General features: G+C 40.8%; 1 protein-coding gene across 6 annotated transcripts in view; it reads left to right on the top strand.

Moving 5' to 3' along the window:
* The first annotated feature begins 4,367 nt into the window (after positions 1-4,367).
* Positions 4,368-25,531, top strand: part of MCTP1 (multiple C2 and transmembrane domain containing 1) — a 173,818-nt gene continuing 152,654 nt past the window's right edge. For all 6 annotated transcript variants that reach the window (XR_003916400.1, XM_029965414.1, XM_029965415.1 and 3 more), the window contains exons 1-2: positions 4,368-4,615; positions 18,211-18,325. Coding sequence is in view for 5 of the 6 variants with exons in the window: in XM_029965414.1 (XP_029821274.1) it covers positions 4,370-4,615; positions 18,211-18,325 (361 nt within the window). In the remaining variant the exon portion in view is untranslated. The remainder of the gene's footprint in view (positions 4,616-18,210; positions 18,326-25,531) is intronic.

The raw sequence follows: 25,531 nt of genomic DNA, 5'->3' as shown, positions 1-25,531 counted from the left end.
AGATGTACATGAAATGAAGGGAAATTAATCTCCAGTAAATTGACTCAATTTTTCATAACAGTTCAACTTAGACTCTTCCCAGTACTTTCTCATAAGGAGGGTTCTCTCACTTCAGGAATACATTTTGAAACCTGCATTATCCTAGGTTAATGGCTGAATCTGTACTGTTATCATTACAGCCAAAAAACCCTGTAGCTGGGTAAAAATACTCAAAACTACATTAAGACGATGAAACATTTTGTGGAGCTAAGTTGCAACTGGTTTTGTGAGAAGCTATGTTTAGTCAAATTAGAAGAGCAGGAACAGGATTACTGGCATAAAATGCAAGAAGAAATGTACTCACTACTGTGCAGCTGTGGGTGAAAACAGGACTTGTAGTACAGCTAAGGTTGCCTGAAGCTTCAGGCACACTTTCAATACTTGTAATATTCCAAAGCTCTTCACTATTCTGGCTACAATATTCTGTACTGGCTACAACAGTCTATTTCTTGACTCTCACTGAATCTCAATTAGAAAGTTTCAGGTAAAAATATTTTCACTGTGGAGGACAAGAGTTAAAGAGTATGCGTTTGTCTGTATAATATGAAACTTCTTACAATGGGCTGGGGAGAACTCATTGCCTGAGATACTGTTTAACATGACAAGACTTGAATTTGTTTACTGGGATGCCTATGTTCATTTGTTAGTGTGGAGATAAAATCAAGCAAAAACCAACATTTGAGGATGTACTTAAAAATTGTGTTACAGACAAGAACTTTTCCATCTGAAACACAAGTCTGATGAAAAAAGAAACACAAATCCGTAATAATTCAGACTGAAGAAACACAGAGAAAGAACAAGGCAAAATGATGTGCAAGTGGTGTTAAAAATGTGGTTCTAGACTAGAAGAACAAAATCATGCTCAGCTTTTGAGCCTAAGGCCGTGTTCCAATACTGCCTTCAAATATGTCTGGTATGTATTTCCATATTACCATTCTCGCTGTATTTTATATTCTGAATGATGGGAGAAGAGAGGGTGTTTCAAAAGGGGGTGTTAGCTAAAAAATTAAGTGTCTTTTGAAATATAAATACGTATCAATAATGACCTAAATATCAGAAGCAGCAAAGTAACATTTTTTTTTCAAGAAATAAGCAAAACCAAAGCAAACCAAAGACTTTTATTTGACCTAAATAACTAGAGAAATCTGGGGCTTTGGGTCAGAGTCTTAAAAAGCATTAGAAAATATTTAAAAAAAAATGCATGGTGCTTAGTATTGAGCAGTACATTTGTTTTATCAGTTTAAATTAAACTAATTAGAATAATGACATATATAGATAGATGAAATACAGTTCTAACAACACTGATAGCTGCCTTACCCAGAAAATGTTTTTCCTTTTTGATACGTATACTTTATATGTTGGAAATAAAAAACATATTCTCCTAGGTTTCCTGTTTGAAATACTACATCATTCTTTTATGTTTGTTTGTTTGTTCTGTTTTGTTTTAGTTTACAAAACTTTGAAGCAATATGGTGTAAACAAGTATTTTCAGATAGCCTTCTTTTATTTCTAAGGCTAATAAAGGTTTATTTGTACATTTAGAAGTATCATTCTCATCTGCACAGGTGTTAAACCCATGGTTTTGTTAAACATTGAGATTTCTATTTGAATGTTGTTTGAAGTCTTCCTGTGATCTGTCTGCTAGGTTCTGCTTCAATTTAAACAAACATAGCTCAGAGAGAATTCAATGTGCAGAATGACTCATTTTGTTGTAAGACTGTTTACAGTGAACTGATTTGAATTAACTCTAGAATAATCTCACTCTGCCTGTTGCAGCAGAGCCATACACTGCCTTCTCATCCCAGATGTCCTTCAACCCCAAGACAATGAGTATTTCTGCAACTAAACAGCCTAAACTCCTTTGATCCTTTTATAAGCAAATCTATTTGCTGGTTGGATAAAAAGGAGGTGAATTAGACCAATTTGGAAATTACAGTGTAATGACAGAATTTTAATGTAAGGAAAGCTTATGCTGGTTTATGTGGAAGAAGAATCAGGAGGCTTGCCAGCACGTTATTTGGGACCACTCAATGCACAGATCATAAAAACACAGTACAAGGCATATTGAGGCTTGTGTACACCTCTCCCAGACAATGAGCATCCATGTACTGTTCTAGTTGCGAGATTACTTTCTGTAGGGAATATGTCTACACAAACAACAAATTTCTGGTCTTTCTTTTTCTTGAAAAGGAAAATGTGATCACTTGTGAAAATAACTGTCATTTAAAGATATCAGAGTAGTTCAGTATTTTGACAAATAACAATTTCTTTTGAACAGAATATTGTAGTTCTCTATACCTATTGGCTTTGTGAAAAGAGTATTAATTTTAACAGAAAACGCTGTTTACCTGAAAAGCTGCTTATTCTATGTTTTGACTGTAATGTGAAAACAAAAAGTGACACACAAGGCACATGTATATATTGAAATACTTCTGTAGTCTTTTTCACTCGCTGGGGAAGAACTAAATTCATATTTTATTCTCTTGATTCCTGCTCATTGAGTAAACCCATTATTTACAAGAAAGCAGACCTTTTAAAGAGCTTCCATTTTAGCACATTTCTTATTTAATTTAAAGATGTCATTTCAAAAATTCTGACACATAAGCTTCCTCCAGACCTTGATCCATTCGAGCTTTGCTACCTGATGGTTTTGCTTTTAGGTAGTAGAAGCTAATAATTTAGATTTACTTACAGGGATCAAAGTAGGCTGACCTATCTGTCATTTTCTATCTTGAATTTTTTTTTTTGCTATGACTATGTTTGGCCTTTTCTGGTCCTGAAATGTCATTTATCTGACAGGACTCATCAAAAACAACCTCCAGTGGTTCAGAGGTTGTTTTGGCTATTTTCTCAAATACTTTAGATATAATTCCAAGCCCCAAATCATTTGAAAGCACCCATTTTATCTCAATACTTTTAATTTGTATTCTTCCTGTTCTGTTCAGCAAAAGTTGTACTGTCAAACGCCTGGCTGCAAACTTTTTTGGGAAAATTGAATACAGGTGGCCAAAACCTCAATGGTGTGAAGAAGTGTCTTTTGAAATGAAACCCAAAAGTACGCTACATAAAGGTATGGCTCACTATACACCAAAAGATTTCTTTTGCTTGTTTGTTTCATGGAACGTAAAGACTTGTTCTGAAATCATCCTGCTGGTATTATTTTAATTAAAAAAAGACACTTTAGATAGCGTTAAGCATCCAAAAATGCAATGACGGGGCTACTAATCCAGTATGCTGTAATGAGAAAACAACTTTTTTTTTAAATTTAAAAAATACGAGACTGACAAACGCCCCTATCTGGCGGGCTCTGCCTGGCCGTGCGCTGCATTTTGCGCCCACCGCTGCCGAGCGCAGAGCCGGTGACGAGGCCGGTTATTTTCTGCAGCGTTTACTGTACCTGCACGAGCAAATCCGACTGAACCTTCCCTCCACAAGGTTGCCGCGGCTTGGGGACGATGTCTGCCCGGCCGGGGACCCACTTCACGTTCCCACCTTCACACAGGGTCTGGGTGTACCCCGACCCCAAAGGAGATCGCAGATATCACGGCGCAGACACTCCCTACCCTCGCTCTCCGCGGAGACCTCCGGAGCCGTTTGCCCTCCAAGCCTCTCGTACGGTGCAGCTGTCTCCAATGCAGAAAATAGATGGGGAGGTGGGCAGGATAAGCCCCCTCCTGCTACGTCCTCATGTGCATTGCCGCACGTATACATAGCCGAGCCGCCGCTCCCCTTGCACCTCGCTTCGCGCTGCCCGCTGCCACCGAGGGTACAGCCAGGGTGGGGGGCCTAGGGAGGCAAACTTTCCGCCCGGCTGGGCCAAGGTGAGAGTTTCGTCCTTCTTTTAGGTTCAACGTCAGCGCTGCAGCTCCAGCCTCCCTCGGTCCGCTCTCGAGTGGAGGGCGGGCGGTGGAACCCTGCGCTCGTTCCGACGGGCGCTCCGCCCGGCCGCCCAGCACCGGCAGTAGGCGCCGGCTCCGGCGTGCCTGCGCCGCACCGCCTCGTCGCAAGAAGAAGGATGGAGGCAGGCAAGGAGCCCCAGATGACCACCGGGGAAAGCCCAGCGAATCTGAGTCGGCAGTATCCTTCCAGGCCCGGCTGTGGAAGAACCTGCAGCTGGGGGGTAAGGGCCGGAGCGGTGGCGGGCGGGCAGGAACCGAGCGCCGCACTGCGGAGCCCCCCGCACCGCCGCCGACCAGCGGCAAGGGGGACCTGCCTCCCTAAAGTGAGCGGCTTAAAGCGGGCGGCAGGCTGGACCGCGTCTTTTCGTCCTCAACCAATTCTCTGCTGGCCGCTGAGCCGGTAGAGCCGGACGGCGAGTCCGGCTCCGCCCATGCGCCGCCTGCGGGAGCACCTGCTTCCCCAGGGCAAGGGGCCGCCACCCGGCTGCCGGCCAGTGCCGGTCGCCGGCGATGAGGGGCAGGCGAGCGGGAAGGAGGCGCGCCGGCCTGGGGCTCACCTGTCCCACCAGAAGAGCTCTTCGTTGCCCAGCACCGCTTGCCTGGAGCAGCTGCTGCAGGGCTCGCCCACTGTCGGCAGGAGACAGGAGCAGCGGGCGGAGGACGGCGACGGTGGCGCGGTGAGTGTTGGGCCCCGCAGCCCTTCGTGGGGCTGCCCTGGTGGTTTTGTACGTACTGGGCCGGGGTGGAGGGGCCAGGCGGGAGGGAAGGTCCCGGGCAGGGCAGGCGAGACGAAGCAAGGCGAAGCGGGAAGGGCGGCCGGCCGCTGGGGAAGGGAGCTGAGGAGAAAGAGGTGGGAGGACGGACGGCGTTTGGTCTCAGACCCCTGCCCGCTCGCTCGCCAGTGGGGATGTCCTTCGCCTGAGAGGGGGAACGGCCCGGGGTCCGCCGGTCGGAGCCCTGCACGCTGTGATAGGCCGTGTGGCTGAGCCATCCCGAGCTGCGGGTGCAGCGCTACCAGGGGTGCTTGTGCACCGAAGCAGGAGCTACGTCCCTAAGACATTCCTTTTTATAAACCATGCAGAGGAAAGTTGGTTGGACGGGGAGTTGGGGTTCCCTCACTCTCACGCCTTTCCCCAGAGTCACCTCTCACCTCTCTGAGGGCTCTCTCTGCTGGTGTCTGCTCTTGACACATGCAGCACGGCTTTTCCTCAGACAGCCTCTGTTTTTTTCCTTGTCTGCTTATCCAAATTTGAATTATTATGTCTTTTAATTTCTGCAGGACACCTAAACGATGGTCACTAGTACACATTTAATAGACGATAGATAATTAGTTGGTAGACCACACTGGGTATTATCACATGCAGCTGGTCTCTTCAGTCTGATAAGATAGTCATTCTTCCCTGGTTGTTGAGGGAAGGTAGTGAACAAAGCTCTTCCGACTGTTAGTTTTGAAATAGGTGGTGAAGATAACGTTCATAGGGGCTGCTGAATCTTGGCATCAATTTCCTGCGATAAAAGTGCAAAGCATATGAGTATTTCTGGAATTCGTGTAATTCGAAGCAGTCATCCACTTTTCTTCAGGCATAATTGACTAATACCTATTGTTATAAATTGTCTTCTGGCATAATTAGGGAGAAATGAGTAGCTGAAGTAAAAGGCACGCTCTGTGTGTTGTCAAAAATAAATGGTATGAATACATTTGGCTGCGTACCTGTGCTTGGGGTCTAGAGTGGTAGTAGTTCTGTGATGATTTGCAAGTGTCCCTTGATGTCAGTGGGACTTTCATGTCTGGCTGCAGAGTTCAGAGGAGTTCATCTTTACAAACACGGGACCTAACTTTATGTCTGAATCTCACAGGGTTACTTTGGTGATAGTCATCATCCTGACTGGAAACCACAGTGGTTGTTCCTTGTATATTGCTTGTAAATGTTTTACATCATTGCTTATTGATGTGGGATTATCATGACAGGTGTCTGCTAAGTGGGAATTTCTCTGCCGTAGTTCGTCCCTTCCTCCCCACACCCCAGCTCACAAAAATGTGTTGCACATTTTAGTAGTACTGTTTAAGGCTGCAAGCTATTATTCTGCTTTAAAGACTATGACATCTAACAAATAAACAAATATGAAAATGTAGGGTTTTCTTTACACAGAATATGCTGAGTTGGAAGGGACCCACAAGGATCATCAAGTTCAGCCCTTAACACTGCACAGGACCATCCCCAAGAGTCACACTATGTGCCTGAGAGTATCATCCAAATGCTTCTTGAACTCTGTCAGGCTTGGTGCTGTGACGACTGCCCTGGGGAGCCTGTTCCAGTGCCCAACCACCCTCTTGGTGAAGAACCTTTTTCTTATATCCAACCTAAACCTCCCCTGACACAACTTCAGGCCATTCCCTTGGGTCCTGTCACTGGTCACCACAGAGAAGAGATCAGTGCCTGCCCCTCCTCTTCCCCTCACAGGGAAGTTGTGGACTGCAATGAGGTCTCCCCTCAGTCTCCTCTTCCAGGCTGAACACATCAAGTGACCTCAGCCGTTCCTCATACGGCTTCCTCTCAAGGCCCTTCCCCCTCTTTGTTGCCCTCCTTTGGACACTCTCTAATAGCTTAATGTATTTCTTATATTGTGCCCAAAACTGCCACAATGTTCAAGTGAGGCCCCACCAGTGCAGAGCAGAGCGGAACAATCCCGTCCCTTGCTTGGCTGGTGATGCTTTGCCTGATGCCCCCAGGACATGGTTGGCCCTCCTGGCTGCCGAGGCACTGCTGACTCGAATATATATTCAACTGGCCATCAACCCTCAGGTCCCTTTCCACAGAGCTGCTTTCCAGCATCTCATTCCCCAGTCTGTCTGTACATCCAGGGTTGCCTCAACCCAGGTGCAGAATCTGCCACTTTCCCTTGTTGAACTTCATATGGTCAGTGACTGCCCAGTCCTCTCATTTCTGCTGTTGGGTTTGGCAAAGAAACGGCATGTTTATTTACAAAACCTGTCAATTGCTGTTTAGTTGTGAGGGCACTGCTCTTGTTTTGAACAAGATACAGTCAACATTTGGAAAGAATACTGCTAAATCAAAGTGGTACCCAGGCTTTCTAACACTTGACTTTAATTAGCAGGATTACAATCACTTCCTCCAAGCAGTTTCTAGTATTAATATGGGCTGTGCCTGCATACCAAACCTGCTGGTTTTGATATTAAATAAAGCTTGTTTGTGTGTTTGTGGAGTTTGCCAGAGCTGCTGATCATGTTTGCTTTGGAGGGATGATTTGAAATAGAATAGCTGTTCTTATATTGCATAATGAGCACATCCACTGCTCATCTCTAGGGGTGTAATCTCACTTGATTTAATTCAGCGGCTTCACTGAGCCATGGGATAGTTGTGGAAATGAGACTGTGACTATATGCATTGTTGGACTGTCTTCAGGTATGCCTGGTGCTCTTCAGTGATCTGTTAACAGAGCAGGTACCTTCCATTGTGAGCAGCTGGAGTTTCTAGTTCAGTGCACTTCAGGAGTCAAGTCTTGCATGCTTACTTACAGTTCAGTATACTTCAGAAGTCAAGGTTGCACCCCAGGGCAGTAGGTGCCTTATCTCAGTCATGGCATTTACACCTCTCTGAGGACTTGAGATTGCACATCTAGTAACATGAGTTTGGAATAACTTGCATTTTTAAATCCAAGTTTTACTTAGCACAGACTTTTCAGTGTTGTCTGGATTTTTATTGCCCAGCAACCTTACATGTCCAAAGATGAAAAAATTCTATAAACTAACAGAATCACAAAAATGAGATTAAATTACCTAAATGTAAAACAACCTAAGATTTCAACTTCCTTTAAAATGTATTTAAAGTTTTATTGAACTACAGGGCAAGCAGATGCTACTGCTTCATTTGGATCTGTTGAATTTTTTAGCAAATCTGTAAACAAAAAGACCTGTTAGATACTTTAAGGGACATGGTGGGAAGAAATAAAATCCCACAAAAAGTAAATTTTTTTGTGCTTTTAAGCTGAAATAATACAGTTGTCATAAGTGAAAAGGCACACAGGTAGTGGATGGGAAGATTTACAGTGCAAGTTGCCGTACTCTGTGGATTTTATCTTGAAATGTAATTTTGGCATAATCAAACCATTTACATTTATTTTGAACTCATTAAGATGTGGTATGACACTATTGCATTGGGCATGGACAATCTAGCAAAGATTTAGTTTTCTTAGCATTGAATAAAGTTTCTGTTATAGTGAATAGGATTAATACCTGGGTTTGAGTAGAGGTGCATACTTAAAAGTGGAGTCTTATACAAACAATACCTATTATATTTCCACACTGAATACTGATCTAGTTTTTTGCTGAAGACTGAATACTTTGCGGAGCTGTCTGTGAATATTTTTGAGTAGGTGATCATAACTATTTATTGCAGAAAACTGAGTTTCCTTTTAAAGGATAGCCAGAGTGTAAATGTGGGTTTTTAGGACAAAGAAATGAACACATGCAATTAAACATCGTCTTTTTCCAGCTTCCAAAGACCGTGTCAGGTCTCCTTGGCCAAACCTTCTGTAACTCTCCATGTGGCATCCAATTACCTTCATGTAACTGAGAGCTGCCAGATGTGTGCTGCATCTTTGAGGGAGTGAGAGGAGGACCATGGAAGCCTCCTGGGGTGTCCCATGGGCAGGAGATGACAAGAACCCTCCAGGAGCAGTGCTTCACAATGCTTGTGTCTGAGTGTGTTGCCATGCCCCAAGGCAGTGTGGTAAGGGTCCCTAATAATTTGCATCTTCTTGCCAGCTGGAGCTTGAATTTATCCAACAATGCCTGTGCCAGCATGGTCTTTCTCTTGAATGTGAGACATAGTTTTGCGTGGAAAGTTTCACGCCACTTGCACTTTTGTCATAGTAATGTAGTGAAAACCAGGAGGCTGGAAATACCCTTGTTTCTTAAGATTTGCAGTAATAAAGACCCTACAGGTGTTTCACAGCCTTAACTGGAGAACATAGGTATGGCATATGTTATTTTGAATCAACAGTGAATATGAAGAGGGCTTACAGGGAGGATTCCTGAAGACATCCAGGTTTCAGTCTGGCTGCCACAGTGAGAACTCTTGTGGGCACTTTTCTCCAGTGGGTTTTCTTGCTAGATAATGCTCTGGTAACAACAAATCCTGTGACTTCTTAAAGTACGTTCAGGTTGATCGATTAAGTTGAAAGAGTAGACAAGTTCTTAACCCCTTCCCTCAATGTCTATTTTCAGTTTTGTGATTGTGTAAATAAACTGGAGATGTGGCAGGGCTCAGGGGTTACCGCAGAGGGAAGAGTGAGGGCTGACTAGGGCTGCCTCTCAGTCTCTAGGTTCTTCAGCATAGTAAATCAAGAGTCATTAGTTTTGTGAACACAGACTATTTGTTTCATTAATAAGCATCGTGCAGCCCTGCATTTGTGGGTCTTCAAAGCCAGAGATTGGAAAACAGTGGTCTAGATTCTATAACAGACTGATGCAAGAGAAAAATTAGATGAAGTAAAAAAATAGAGATATATATATCCAGGTACAGGGTCTCTCCCATTCCTGCAATAATGTATAACTGTTGGTCAATACAGTTCGTGTAAGAAGGTGAGCTCCTCCATGAGAAGGATCTGTGGAATAAAAGGGAATTTAGTGGGCTGGGTTGTATGAGGAGAGGTTGCACTTTCAAGGCAAGGAACCTGGTGGTGTATTGAGATGCTGGGAAAGAGAAAGAGAATAATGATGTAAAAGGAGCAGAGGTTGAGCTGTGAGGAAGCCTGAAGACAAGAGAATTATGAATTTGGTGTGAAGGGGGATGTAGAGCCAATGCAAAACAAACTGGCATACCATGCACATTTCTCTGCCTATACCAAATAAATTTATGTCTGGCTTAGAGCCATTTGAGTCAGTGAAGTTACACAAGGGAAAACTTTGGCTTGTTGGTTACAATTGACATTTGTCACAGGTCACGATTGAGTAATTGATCCAGTAAGTGAAGGAAAAAGAACAAAATAAAGACAAATGGCTGAAAAGATCAATGAAAAGTAACACAGGTAATATCACCCAAGAGAATCTTAATTGCTACTTTAGCTAATTGCACTGAGAAAGATGACAGTGGTGAGGAAATCTGAAAACTGCTTACCTTTTCCTGTCATAATGCCAATACAAAATAGGAAGAGTTGGAGAGACTAATTTGCACAGGTACTTGGAGCATGATTTGAGAGCAGCATAATTCTGAAAATTAAGAGGGCAGTATTTGAGACGACACTAGAAAGCTTGCTTTTAGGGATCTGGCCATTTACACACAGGGCATGGGTAGATAAATAAATGTCAGAAGACTGTGGAGCTAGTTAAATTACATAGAAATAGAAACCAGGAGTAAAAAGCTGTTGCTAATGTTCATTTCTTTTTAAGAAAACTTTGCAGCTGATCAAAGCTGTTTCTCCAAGAGTTTAATTAGACAACTGATTTTATCAAGGGATGTTCTGCATTGCCCTATTTTGTTGTTGTATTAATTTCTAATAAAAGATTTATCTTTCAGCAGCTTGAGATATGTTAATCTGTTTCCTGTGCTCTGTCAGCATCTGACCAGTCTGTCAACGTATCTTAGTACAGTGTATGTATATTATTGATATGGAAATCAAGATATGGTACAACAGAATTGTAATTTCTGCTTAATTAACTAGAGATCTGCAGAGTTTTCAAAGTGAGCTACATAATTTTTCAGAATTTGCCAGTTTGCATTTATTGTTATGTGAAATATTTAGATGTTTTAAAGTGAACTAGTAGCAGCAGTTGAGTTACTGTTTATCCATGACCTCATTTAAACTTTATTTTTTCTCCTCCCTGAATTTACTGCTTATATATAAAGGTGTTCATTAATAATTATATTGAGGATAATAGATACGGATAGGAATTGCAGCAGTGCTTGCACTGAAAAGTTAAAAAAATGCATATTTTGTACCGACTGACTCTGCTGTGAAGTGTTTAACTTTCAGTGTAGGGGTTCTATCTGGATTTCAAGTGAATGTGTCAAAACAGTTACTTCATGTGTAGTTCATGTGTAGTTCATGTGTATTTCATAACCTACTGACCTATGCTGAACTTTCAAAATTTAAAAATACAAACACTTAAACATTGTTATAACATTGCACATTTTTCCCCCAAGAAATGCTGGAAAATGTTCTTTCCCTCTTTTTCACATGTCAGATGTAGAAAATTACTAGTCATACCAGTAAGACCTATCATCAGTTTCTATATTATTGCAAAGAGAATTATTTTCCAATGTTTTAAAAAAAGCAGTTTTAAAACTGCCAGTGTGTCATTTACCGTGCAGCTGTATGGGTTGTTCAGAGTTAACTGATTTGTCTTGTGATATGGTGCTACCAAATGAATAGATTCAAGAGTCCTTTCTTCTTTTTTTTTTTTTTTTTTACTTCTCGAATGAATTTCTAGTCTTTGGCAAGGTGACTAAGAAATCACAATTGATCTTAAGACGGAATGCATCCTAGATCTCAGATATTACAAGTGTGTCCTTCTAGGGAATTTTAAGAGGTTAGCTATAATGTAAGCCCTGAAGCTGTTAAGTTTAAAAAAAGAAATATTTTTCTCTTCCCATATAAAAGAAGGCAGAATTCCCCCCAGTTTTGTCTGTGGTAGACTTGATTTATCAAAATGGCAAATTAGATCACTTTTAGTTCAGTATGGAGTTTTGTTTTATGTGGAGTTTGTGTTGTGTTCAGGGTATGTTCCATTCAATGTATTTCTGTAATGGAGAACTGATGACAAACCATAGCAAGTGCACCAAAAAAATGATCTGTCTAGATTTGTATGTTTTGCTTGTGGGGTAGGTGATTCATACCTTCCCACCAAGCCAGAGGTTTCATCTTTCAAAGGCTATGTTATACCATCACTGTCAAAAAGTCTAGTTTTGAATGGTCTGGATATGGTGTGAGCAGTGGGACCTGGGGAAAAAAACTGCAGTGCTGGGATTTTTGTCAGTAAAGGCATCTCATGTTTCATGTGAGTGATTTTTATTGGTAAGGAGGAAGACTATGTTTCATCAAGTCAAATAATCACTGACTCATCTTTAGATGGTGAGCAGTCTTTTGTTCATTTGTGCTTGGATGTTGCTGATTTGATTTTCTATGTAGTCATTTGACCAAATAAAATCACAGAATCACAGAGTGGGTTGGGTTGGGTTGGAAGGACCTGAAGGATTATCTTTTTTCCACCCTGCTGCCATGGGCAGGGACACCTTCCACCAGGTTGCTTCAGCCTGGCCTTGGACACTTCCAGGGATGGGGAACCTGTTCCTGTGCCTCACCACCCTCCCAGTGAAGAATTTCATCCTAATATATAATCTAAATTTACCTTCTTTCAGTTTAGAGCTATTGCCCCTTGTCCTATCATTGACCAAACAAAATTTGTAGTTTCACATTCTTAAGTGACTGGAGGGTGATAAATATACACAGAATTCCTAAACCCTAAATTTTGATGGGTCTCCAGGTCAGGTGTTACGAGTAAGAAACATCAGAGCAAGCAAATTTATAGGCAACAGAAAGAATCTTCTTCCTGTGCAAACTAGGGCATTGGCCATCAAACCTCCATATTCTTACAAGTATTAGCTCCTAAGCTAAGTTTGGAGTCTTATTACAATAGTTCACATTTAACAGGAAGAGGGTACAAAGGACGTATTGCCAAGTAGTGATAAGTAAAACAAGTAGTCAAAAACCAACACATTGTCAAAATTCCTGACATTAACACTGACCTACAGAACAAGGTTCATTTAATTGCTTCATCATAGTTCCTGTAGGAAAAGAGAAAGAGAAAATGCTGTAACATAAACCCAGTGATTAAAAAGAAGGCACTATCCATTTGGTGTGAATACAGTGTTCTTTATCATGGGCATTGGTAGCTACCCATGAATAACTGCCCAAGGCATCTTGAGTCACTGCTCCAATAGTGAATAAAGACATTAAAACTGTTTTTCCTGGGTGGTGCTTAAGCTTAATTGGATCTTTACCTTCCCTTTCGAGAAAGGACCAGTTAATCCCTTCACCCCAGCCCACTCCTGTTCCACCCCCCCCCCCCCCATCCCCGCCATCAGTAAAGTGGCTGCCACTATTTGATTGGATGAAACTAGGCTTGGGTAAATAACTGAACCACTGTTATAAAACTCTTTGTGTGCTTTTACCTGTGGTTTGACCAACGGCTTCTGCTTGGATTAGTCCAGAAACAGTCTCCAAATTCGAAGTGAGAATACTTACGGGGTCTCCCATCTCCTCATCTAACTATCTGGCAATAACTTTGGTATCTCAGTTCGGTGTATGACACTGTTTTGGTAGGAGTTGGCTGACCATGACCATTATCTGTGGTTTCAGTTTTAATTAGGGGTCCAGATTCTACATCCTGCAGTTCTTCCAGTTAGATTCTCTTTCTCTCATACACGTCCCAAAGCTCTGCCTAAAGCCTTTTAATATGATCATGCTTGGCAGCAAGCAGGCCCTCTGCCTGCAGCCTCTTTGCCTTTTCCTAATCGTGCTCAGCAACAAGCAACACCTTCTCTGGAAGCCTGCTTTCCCTCTCCAGGGGATCCAAACCCCCTGACCAATAGTCAGCCTTCAGGGTGATGAACCAGGGTTCACAACAGTCATTTACCAGTAGGAAAACCCCTGGTTCCCAGTATCCCTGGGCTTCCCTTTCTGCAGCTTCTTTTTGCTCCACAGCAGTTGGTGCCTGTGCTTCTGCTGTTTATGCCTGCCCTTCTGTTATCTCTGCCTGCCCTTCTACAACCTCTCCCTTTTTCACAGCTGGCTTTTTTTGCTGTTGCTTCTGAATCAAATCACCCTGTGGGTTTTCAGTGAGCCTTCCTAAATATCTCCACTGGCTATCCTCCAGTTCACTTTTTGAGAACGTCTAGAGGAGTTTCCCAATTATAGGCTAACCAGATCTCCAGCTGGAGCTGAGGGAGTAGCTGGAACAGCCTGAGGGCCCTCAGGACTTTGTCCCACTCAAGGGAAGAGATCCCAACTCTTTTGGTGTTCTTCTGTCCTCCCAGCCACTTGTGTACCAGTTTTTTGAGAGTAGCAGTGGGCAATCCATCCATCAGCTCCTAGAAGAGATCTCCTATTTTCTTCCTTCAGCCCATAGTGTATTTGGACGAGTTTCAAACTCCTTCCCTGACCTAGGAATTTTATATAAAGGGGGTGATTTTTCTTTCTCTTGCTCCATTCGTCTAACTGCAGGCTTTTGTCTCTCTGTATTGAGGCTAACACCCATTCTCCTCCCATAATTCATCAATTCCTAGGCCACCTCTCCCCACATCAGTGGTCTTCCCTGAAGGGTTAGTGCATCTTTACAATTGGTCTTGCAACTGAATCGCATACATTTTTAAGGAATTTGATAGTCACCAAATGAGTAGAGTCGTAAAATCGGCGTTAGTGATCAAGTGCAGGGGGGATAGCTAATGCTGCACTAACTGGCAGTCATGCATTAGTTGAAGACAATTAATCTTCTGAATATTTTCTGTTGGAGGCCCCCCACTTGACATGAGGATACTTATGGGGTCTCCCCTTTCCCGGGGAGATAAACCCCTTGCCCAGTAGGCAGCCCTCTGGGTGAGGGACCTGGGTTTTGCTCTCTATCTAGACATTTTTGTAAGGGATCAGCCAAATCTTGTAAATGCTTTTGTAAAGAGTCAACAAAATTTTGTAGGAATTTGTTTCTCTCATCTTGCTGTCTATCCAAAAGTTTTAGTAAGGATTCGTGAATCCTTTTGTCCTTTTATCAGCACAACACACAGTACTCCACATTTGAAGATGAGGATGGGGTAAGCATTGTCCACAAGGGGAGAATGGTCAAGATATGGCATTTCCTGGGCCGCTGTATCTTGCTCTTCCGTCTTTCAGATCCATCCTGTCCCCCAGTCAGCGACAGAGAGATCTGAGCCCATCCTGGCTATAAATAGCTGTCCGTGATGCCTATTGCCATGACCCACTGCCAGTAGAACAAAACCCCACATTTATCTACCTACTTCTTCTGATCTCTTTACCTAGCTTTTGAAAGTATATATTTTGATACTTTAGAGGCATATTGCAGCTAGTATGCTCTAGGGTGGTCTGAGAAGAGGATATGCGGTTTAATCTACCAGTCTCTTTTGTGCCTGTGATACAAGATTGTTTTGCACTGTTTTTGTGCAGACTTTTTTGAACCACAGAGAGGTTGCAGGCAAGGAATGTTATTGTTTAAAAATAAAAATAGGCCTTAGACTTCTAGTCAGACATAACAAAATTGCTGCAATTATATCTAGACTACATCACTCCTTTATTAAGTCAAATAGTTTGTGTTGTTTTCTTCCTTCCAAGGTTAAGGTGTTTTGCATGTCTTCAGACATTAAACACATTTTTCATGTGGTGGAAGAAGGAAAATAATGTCATGTTGATACCAGCTGGCCATGAGCATTTTTCTGTGTGTGTATACCGCACTTGAAACTAGCAAAATACCTGTCTTAATGAGCCAAGTCAGCTGGAGGAGCTGGTTAGGTCATACTGTTCTTTCTGGGTTGGGGCTGTTTGTTCAGCAAAACATGGCTGTGTTTTTCCCAGGACTGTTGAGCAATATTATCTCATTTGTAGACTCTGAGGTATTCTCACTTCAGGATTACTAGTTACACATCAAGGGGATATTTTTGCAGTTACTTTATAGGATGCATTTTTACTTTATGTATACCTTTCTTATGTCTACAGAGTAATGCAGATTGCTGTAGGACCAGCTGTAGTTGGTTACTTTCTATAAATGCTGCTGCACTATTTCTGGTATTAAAATTAATTATGATGCTTTACAGTTGACTCAGGCTGCTGTAATACTAATGTGGAGAACGTGGAAGACATCTGTATTGTATCTGTGAATGTGACTCATTGCCTAACTATTCTTATGTCATGGATGGTTTGAATTCAAGGGGTTAACTCTTCCTTCAGTCTGTCCATCTAGAAAAATGAGCAGTGAGGTTGTGTCTTACTCTTCTGATGGCAGACACAATAAAGCTGTAATTGGCCAAAATGTTTTTTTCTGTCTTAAAATTGAAGCTGGATACTTGAGCCTTTCTGGTCTTTGTCTGGAATCTCAATATTTTTGTTAAAGATTTATTAAAAGTATTTTCAACACATTCTGCACATTTTAGACACAAAAAGTCAAAGCATGCCCTTTCTTTGTCAGGTTTGGTGTCATCCTGTAGCAGTCAGTAAGAAAAAGCCTTGAGGCTAAAAACTGTTGCAAGAAAAAAAGAAGGAAAAATATTGAAAAATATGTGAGAAGTGGAAAAGGAAACAACATGTTTAAACCAAGGAAGTTTAATGTAGAGCTTGTGTTCTACGTCAGAGGGGAAGAGAGAGGGAGACTCAGTAAGGAAGAATATGAATGTTGGGAGACATCATGTTTCTTTTGTGACTGCAAATTCTTGTAGAAGGGCAAGAAAGGGGAAGGAAAGTTTTAGGTTTTATTGTTACTGCAGAACACATTTCTTCATTTCATAATACCGTGATAAATGCTGCGGTCGTGGATGAGGCTGGGGCCATTATGCAGGTTTTTCCTTATTTCTGACTGGACTAGATACTAAGCATTGCAGGAGTGGGGTCACTGTTGTCAGTCTTGTATCCTGCAGACAGTGCATTAAAAAAAAAGAATGAATAAAAGAGATGGTAAGTGAGGAGTTAGTAATTTAAAAGAAGCTGGTGGCTGCCTTCTGCAAGAGTCTTGCAAGGTCTTTTGATATTTTCAGGCATGCCTCATCAGTTACTTTACAAGGCCAAAATTAAAAGATAAATGTTGCTAGATTTCAAGAACAACCCCCCCACCAAATCAAAGCTTATCTAACCATTTTCTTTGAAATGCACTAGTGTTGAAAAAATTTCATTGCTGTGGAAATAATGAGCATATCGGTGTGCGATTTGGCCAGCACTGTATGTGTGGCAGCAAAGGTTAAATATGTTAGGGCTCAGAGTTATGACTCTGGAATAATGAGAATAAGCCATCTGTTGAGGCCTTTATTTTGTGCCTGCCTTTGTGCTGTAGTTTCATTATTATCTTAATAAGAAAAAAGAGTTTAATAGGAAGAAAGAAGACAAAACTTGTTTCTTTTTGAAATAGTATAGCACTTGGTACCCATGTGGTCTCTGTGATATTTCTATCATGCTGCTTTTTTTTTCCCTTGCAGAGGACCCGTAATCACATAATAAAATATTAATAGCACTGCTTTTAAAAGATTTAGCTCCTGGCTTGAGCATATGTGTATGATGTTCATTGGAAAAGATAAAGCTTCTGTATGTACTGTGAATGTATAATTGATATAGTTGTTCTAGTCTTAAAATAAAATGTAGTGTTCCAAGCACACACTGTAATTAGATTCTACTGACAGAGAGATGTGTTAAAAACTATTTTGCAAAAGCTTATGTGTACTAAGAAATACAGTTTCTCTACTCTGTCCTATGGGACAGAAATGTGGTTACTGTTCATGCAGTCTGGAGGTGCAGAGAGTTCCTTGCATTCTGACTTCCTTTATTGGTTTGGTTGGGGTTTTTTTTACTGATACATTTTATACAAATAACTAATCTAAGAGTGGTTGTCCTGGAATGCAGAGCTGCAGCTGCATTTAATGTCTTTTATGATCTTTTTCCCCTCACAGCTTCCCCCAGAACTTTGGGGAAAAACCCCAAAGTACTGCAGTAGCTGACAAAATCTTCATTCATATATATTTATTCAGTGCATAGATTAACACTGTTGGATAAACACAGGATTTGAGGGTACCGGTGATGACTAGTCCAAATAGTACCGTAAGGTCTAGCTTTTTTTTCTTACCTATTTTGCTTTAGTGGGCCAGGACTGTATGTGAATGTAATTAAAAGTGGAGGTTCATAGAATCATCAAATGATTTGGGTTGGAAGGGACTTTAAAGACCTTAGTTTCAGCTCCTGTATATCAAAGAATTATTTTTTCAACCACATTTTTAAAATAACATATTTAACTATCAATTGTCAACCGGTTTATTTTTCTGGTGTTGTTTGTTGTTTTTGTTAAAAAAAAAAAGTGAATCTCAGGAATTGTCATACTGATGAGATGGGCAGATTCCTTGATGCTGGATATTAGCTCTGAGGTGGGGGAATGGGATATGGCCTTGTCTTAGTTCAGTAGGATGGTGATACATAATACATATGTGCATACCTTACATGAAACTTTTAGTAACATCAGTTATCCTGTTTTTATTTCCACCCTCTGCAGAGAACAAATTTGGTTGGAATAAGTAATGCAGATTTTCCCTCTGGGGACCCTGGAATGTACCAGTTGGATGTTACTCTAAGAAGAGGACAAAATCTAGCTGCCCGGGACCGTGGCGGTAAGTGTGCTGTTAATCACTGCCATAGTGATTGGGAAGCTACATGTTCATTATGTAAATTTATATGAGGGTATTAAAATTACAGTTAAGGTTTGAGTTATAAGTTCAAGTTGAAGCTCAGTTCAACTCAGCTTCAAACTCTGTAGAAGTTCTTCGACTCAAGAGCATGAAGTGAAAGGAGCTAGGGCCAGTTAACCCCACACAGGTGGAGTAATAAGATTTAACTAATATTGGTTTAATACTTGTGCTAGACAATTTTCCTCTCTTTTTTGAATATTTCAAACTAAGAAAAGGTCAGTAGATTTATTTTAACCATGTAGCTTTGTGCTGTCCTGCTTGCACCTGTGCTGTCTTGCTGTTTATTTTATTCCTTGACTGCTTAATTGATAAACACCGGAGCTGTGTTTAAAGACAAAACCAGTAAAATCCCTGTATTGGATGTGTCCAGGCTTTGCCTGTTCGTCACTCTGCCAATCTTATATTAGCATTTTTCAGTCTGCTCTCAGACATGTACCACGCACATAGTTCAGATTTAGAAAGGATTCCTAAGAGGTGTCTTTGTTGCATATAACTCTGTTGTCCATACAACTGCAGCTCATATTTAATATTAGGTAAGTCAGTAATCCCCTTTCTGAACAGCGATATAAGCATGATAAATCTGATTAACAACATATTTGGATTACCTGTAATACATTTCCTGTGAGAAAGAAGCCATAATAAATATTTAAAATAAGTAGTATTGCACAGGACCTTTCCATGCTTACCTGATAAAGTTATATGACTGCTTTCAGATCTCAGATATGGTAGTAGAAACCTAGACAGCTGTTTACATGAATAGGAAATTACTCCACTGATACTTATGTCATGAAGCTGAAATTTTGATACACTCACCATTGCAAGAATAAACTTTTCTTCCTCTAGATATATCGGTATTCTGTCAAGCTTTGCTTGAAATTCGTTAAACACAGACACTCAAATGTTTCTGTTGCATGAGCTAGAGAGATTTCCCCAGTTTTTGAATGATCTGTTGAAATTAAGTCACATCCATTATTCATATTATTTATAAGTGGATAAAAATTTGAATGTAAACATGATTATTCATATGCAAGGAAGACATATGTACTTTTTTCTCCCACAATACAAGAGTTTAGGTCTAGACTAAATAAAGAACAGGAGATCTGATTCCCGAGGTGGAAATACCAGGTGCCGTATAAAATGTCAAGTGCTTTAAAAGGTAATTTCAGAAAGCTGCTGCTTCAGCAGCAAGGAAACCTCTGAAAGCTAACTGGGAGGCAACATGGCAAGAGTGGTATTTTCTCAGTACTTATTATTCCTAGAGCCCAGAATCAAGGGTTGCAGTCTTCTCACATCCTGTTTCAGAGACAGTAATTTGCTTTGGATAGAATACACCTATAACCTTCCAGAAGGCTGAGCAAGTACTGGTTCTCCTTTTGAAGAGGTACAGGGGAAGGTTGTTGGGCTGTGGAATCACAGAGTAGTCTTGTAACTTGAAAACTTAGCAAAAAACAAGATGCATGGATTATTTTTTGCTCCCTTTCTGAATTTTTTTTTGTCCTTGAAAAAGCTCAGCACTCCCATCTTAACCAACCAAGGGAGTGTTTTACGGAGGCACTGCAAGCTTGTCCGGAAGGAGTGTGTGCATTGCACTTCAGTGAAGTATAGAACTTCCTTCAGACCAGGTGGGAACTACAGATGTGCTCCCTCCTGCATTGAAGGTTTAAGATCTCCACTGGGTTTGGGCCTCCAGGACTGAGCTTTTGTTTCTTAAGGGCAAAATACAGAAATTGCACTTGGTACTAGGACATCAAGCTAGGACCCATTCACTCATGACTGAATGCCCTGGCTGCCATCCACTGTGTTTCTACTTATTTTCCTTTATGGAGCTACCTGGAGTGAGTTTTTAGGAGCACCTGCAGCATTTGAATTGAGGAGACTTTACACACATTAGTCAGGCACTTAGTGGATTCAGATGGCAGCTCAATAGGAAGTGCACAGAAAGGGGCTTGATTTGGGTAGTCAGTTTTGTCTAAATTTTTTAACTATAATAGCAGCTTTTTTTAATTCATTGTTTAATATATCACTGGTGATTAACATATCTGGTGGTGTTTCACTAAGAAACTGGGCATGTAAAACTGGTTTCTTACTGGAAGTTTATGTGGGTGCAGAGGAGATTTAGTGAGTTCACGGAAGAAAAATCCACAAAAGACATTGAAATGCCCAGAAAACACATCTCACTCAGGTCTGTGCTGCAAATTCTTGATGCCTAGGAGGGCATTGGAAGGATATAGTATATGTACATGTCCTCTTGTTTTTCCATTAGCATCTGCTTACAGCCCTCTTAGAGACAAAGGACTGAACTCACAGGACCTTTGCTCTGGGCCAGTATCAGTGTTTCTGTGGCACTGCTAGCATGCCGCAGCAATGCTTATAGCAGAGATTACAACACAGAAAGTGATTAGAGGACAGTCCGCAGAAGGGACTGTGTAACAATGTATATTCAAATGCTAAATGGAGCTACTGAAACAGATGTGATATATATTAACACATCTTGGAATATTTATTCCAGGACTGTCTCAAAGGAGTCTTACACTATAAGTCTGTAACAGCGCCTAACACCCCATTCTTCCAAAATCTTTCTCAGATCCTCTGCTTAAGTCTGACAGTTGAATGTTTTGCAAGTACTGTGAATTTCACTCTCAAATAATACTTGAACTTGAATTTCAGTTCAGTTTTAGCTTTTTGTTTTTCAGTTTTTGAACTGCAGTTTCACATAACTTTTTTGGAAACCTGCTGCTGATTGTATTGCAGTTTTAGAATTCAAAGCTGAATTCTCTTGTCATGCATGTTCTGCACAATTTTTCTTCCCCAAATTTATAAAAAGAGATACCACAACATTCTCAGAGGAATAGGGGGTAGATTAAAGCTATACTTATGTGGCTAGAAATACCAGCATTAATCATAGCTATTAGTTGATAAATGGCACCACTGACAGTCATAACAAAAGAGGAGCACAACATTCTTTATGAGAAGACCAGCATCTTGCTGTTGTCTTCTCAAAGGACTGAATATCCTTCATTGTAACAGGCAGTATTATGTTCAGGAAACTTCCCTTGTCCAACCACTGAGGAGCCAGTCTGACGGTCACACTCGCATCACCTGAACTAGGACCGAGGTCCCTTCACAGCTACACACCCCACACTCACAGTCAGACCGGGTTTCCTTACCAGCTTGACCCTAGATTTCTCATGGCAGAGTATCAGACATCCTGATCTTTAAAGTTATTTAATCTTGGTGCTATAAGTAAATCACAAAATAACAGCTTGAGCTGGGTGCCTGCAAGGAGGGAGGATCCCAAACAAGGAAACCCTGGGCTTTTATACCCTTACAGTCCAAAAGTCTATGGGTCATCGGCTCCTGCTGTGTGTCTGAGTGTCTGGTCCCAGTACCCTTTGTTATGCAAGGGTCAGCAGTTCATGGCCTGCTTACACTGCAGCTGCACACTGTGAAATGTATTCCTCAACAATTAATGCTATGTTGTGTGCGGTATGACAGAAGGAAACGTAAGCTTCATTTTAGCTCCTTGTCTTCACAGGAATCCTGTTGTCAGTCTGATCAAGCTTTCCTTCCACGTACCCTGCAGCTGTGGTATCATAACTTCACCTAAGCTATGAGATGAGACAGCTTACATTTTAGCTTCTGGCAAAATCCTGTAGTAACCTCAGATGTTGTTTATAACATATTATCATGGTTTAACCCCATCCAGCAACCAAGCACCATGCAGCCGCTTGTTCCCTTCCCCACCACAGGGGTGAGGGAGAGAACTGGAAAAGTAAAAGCAAGAAGACCCATGAGTTGAGGTACAGTCTAATAGGTAAAGCAAAAGCTGCACATGCAAGAAAAACAGAACAAGCAATTAATTCACTGCTTCCCAGGGGCAGGCAGGTGTTCAGCCATCTCCAGGAGAACAGGGCATAAGTTACTTGAGAAGACAAACGCCATTGCTACAAATGTCCCCTACCTCCTTCTTCCCCCTCACTTTATATACTAAGCATAATGCCTTTTAGTATGGAATCTCTCTTTGGTCAGTTAGGAGTCAGGTGTCCTGGCTGTGTCTCCACCCAATTTCCTATAGACCCCTAGTATCCTCCCGAGTGTGCCAGTACAAGAAGAGGAAAAGCCGTTGGTTCTGTGTAAGCACTGCTCAGCAGTAACAAAAACATCTCTATATTATCATCACTGTGTTCAGCACAAATCCAAAACACAGCCCCATACTACCCAGTATGAGGAAATTAACTCTATGCCAGCCAAAATCAGCATACATATGCTTTATTTAAGCCCATCCTGAAGTACACTATACACTTGGTTTGATTTAAAAATTTCTTTTCTGAGACATTGTCATTTAAGATTTGGAAAACCTGTGTAATGTTGGACCTGGTAAGTTCATTAACAAGATAACTATCACCTATATCTTTCTGATTTCCTTTTCAGTTTTGATTTCTCATTTGCTTTTTGTCATATAGAGTGCTTGTGTAATATCACGTACATTTTTAAGAGCTTTTTCTGGAGTTAAAATTTTTGGGTTAAAAAGTCCCTTTTGATTTGTTGCTGGTCTCTGACTTCTTGCATGTGGAGTTTATGTGGCTACTTCATTTTGGTAACATTTCTTTATAGATGTTTGCAGTATCTTAAATGGATTTTTAAAGCAAACAAACAGAACTTTCCCTCTTATGATTAATCTGTTTTTGCTTTAGGAGAGGCTCATTTTGAGATGCAAACTGAGATGTTATAGCACAGTTGGTGAAAAGGGGAATTATCTCTTAGTCGTTGGCTTTCTCCAATTCTCTTTGGTCCAAAGAAAACATCAAAATATTCTTTAAGTGTTTTAAGTATGCTTACCTCACAGTGTCTCCTTGTTTCAGTGGAGCATGTGATCCACTCTCTTTCATCCTTTTTGAGAAATGTATAATGTTGGTTTCTTGCTCCACTTCAGAAAAAACTGGGAAATACATAGCACAGGTTAATCCCATAATGAATTTGTTGCCTTCTGCCTTTAAAATTTATATTATTTTTTTTCTTTTTTTTTCCAAAGTGCATAAATATTGACCTGCTCTTCAAATAGCAATAGGAAAATACTTGTTCTGAGCACAAGGGAAACATTTATTGGCATTTTCATGATGACCAGAAGTAGTGTGCTTTCTGGTTGAAATCTTAGAGGAAGAGTTCCTGGAAACAGCTGTTGATTGCCCTCTAAGATCTTGACCTCTAAATGGAAAACATTACCAGATCTCTGTGTCTGTCTCTGCAGGAGACAGTTCAGTAATGCTTCCTAAGGCTAGAAAACGTGTCTTTGTAGAAAGAGCTGAGGGCTTGATCCTTAAGTGGCTGACTCTGATACTGAAACCCGTATCCAAAAACGGCAAGAGGAGTGCCAGAAATAGTGCACTTAGTGCTCTGATGCAGTGCAAAGGCTTGCATTTCAATTTGATAAATTTACCATTTCTGATATGAAATATTTATAACAGTAATAAGTTAGCTGCTTAAATTGAGAATAACTGAGAGAGATGACTGTCAAAACCAGTAGACTATGAAGAACTGTAATAGTCCAAGAGTATTCACAAAGACTTTGCTTTTTATCTGGTGAGTAACTCTGTATACATCTGCATTTTCAGGATCTAAAAAATTAGATGCCAATGGGATAACAAACTGTGATGATTAAGTAACCTTTTAATATACTCCTGATTTTTGTGCTAGAACACAATGTTGAAAGCAAATCTGTTTATAAGGCAATGCATTTAAAATTATTGAAAAGACTTTTCATTATAGCCTAACTACAGAGCATACTATATATGTTTGAACTGTGGGTTTCACTGATATACCATACTGAAATTCTGTCCTTCCTTAAAATACAGTGCATAAACTGTAGCTTTTTAGATTGAAAAACTTCATTCTTAGGGTTTAGGTAACCAGGATTATGAATAAATTTTGTTATTGTGAAATATTGCTAAGTCTGTTGCACAGTTGAGAAAGATATGAACATGCTCCTGTTCTTTTTCCTGAAGAGGTGAGATGAGAAAATTATTGGCATAAATCAATAACTTAGTGCTCACGCCATCTTTCAAATTTGGCAGGTAGTCACAAGGCAATAATCAGAGAAATGCTATTCATACTGTAACAGCTAGACAGATGCCACATTCTTTTTAAAAGTCCTTTTGGGCCAGTATTCATGTCACTGATTGTGAACATTCATCAAACTAGCTCTTTACATTTTTCTTTTAATGTATTAAAGAAATATATAATTTGAATGCTGTAATACAAAAGAAATCAGATATCATTAGTTTTTGGATCAACATCAAAGGGTTTCTATTTACATTAAATCAGAATGGGCAAGAATGTTATTTTATACAAAGGTGTTTCAGAAGGGTTTTATATGAGGTAAAATACACTTAATTTTTAAGAACTCCTGCAAATGTGAATGTCTAAAAGAACTAATTTTTAAATGCTCAATTTCCTTATCACAGAGGATAAGATAACTGAAAGAAATGGCAGCGTGGCATACTATTTACTCTGGAATTCATGTAAATATATGTAGATAAATTTGACTGCATTCATAGAATGCAAAAATTTTTATAGGATGTTTTATGTAAAGGTACATACTTGTTAGCTAGGCAGTGGTTTATGTGTGCACTTGAGTAAAGATGACCAGGGTTCATGAACAGCCTTCCGTCTTTCTTTTTTTTCTTCAGAGAGCAGTTAGCCTTGGATAAAGAGAATTGTGGCTCCAGATTTAATTCTGATTATTAATAGGTACAGTTCAGCATTGCTCAGTGTGAAAACTAGACTGGGAAAATACTTCTCCATTTCTTTTCTACTTTGTCTTAGCCTTGCTGCCATTGTTTTGCTCTCTGCAGCAGTGCAGTGATTTCTCTTTATCTTGCAGCCTGGCATCCTGCTGCTTGGCAGCTGTGGAGGCCAGTGATATTTTTCTACTCCCCAAAAGGTAGCCAGATCTCACACCAGAGTCCTGGTGGCTGTGACTCATACTAGTCATGATGGTGATGGGATGTAGTGTCCTTTTGTGATGCAGAAAGCATGGATGGAAGAGCAGAGAGGAGTAGTGAGATATGGTCTTGTGCACTCCTCTCAGTGTACTGCCACAGCTTTGTTGGTCCTTGCACAAGGTGCCAA

The sequence above is a fragment of the Manacus vitellinus genome, unplaced genomic scaffold, assembly GCF_001715985.3.
Source record: "Manacus vitellinus isolate BGI_N305 unplaced genomic scaffold, ASM171598v3 scaffold_9_pilon, whole genome shotgun sequence".
NCBI lineage: Eukaryota > Metazoa > Chordata > Aves > Passeriformes > Pipridae > Manacus > Manacus vitellinus.
The sequence above is the reverse complement of the archived record's forward strand: the minus strand, read 5'-3'. Positions and strand labels throughout refer to the sequence as shown.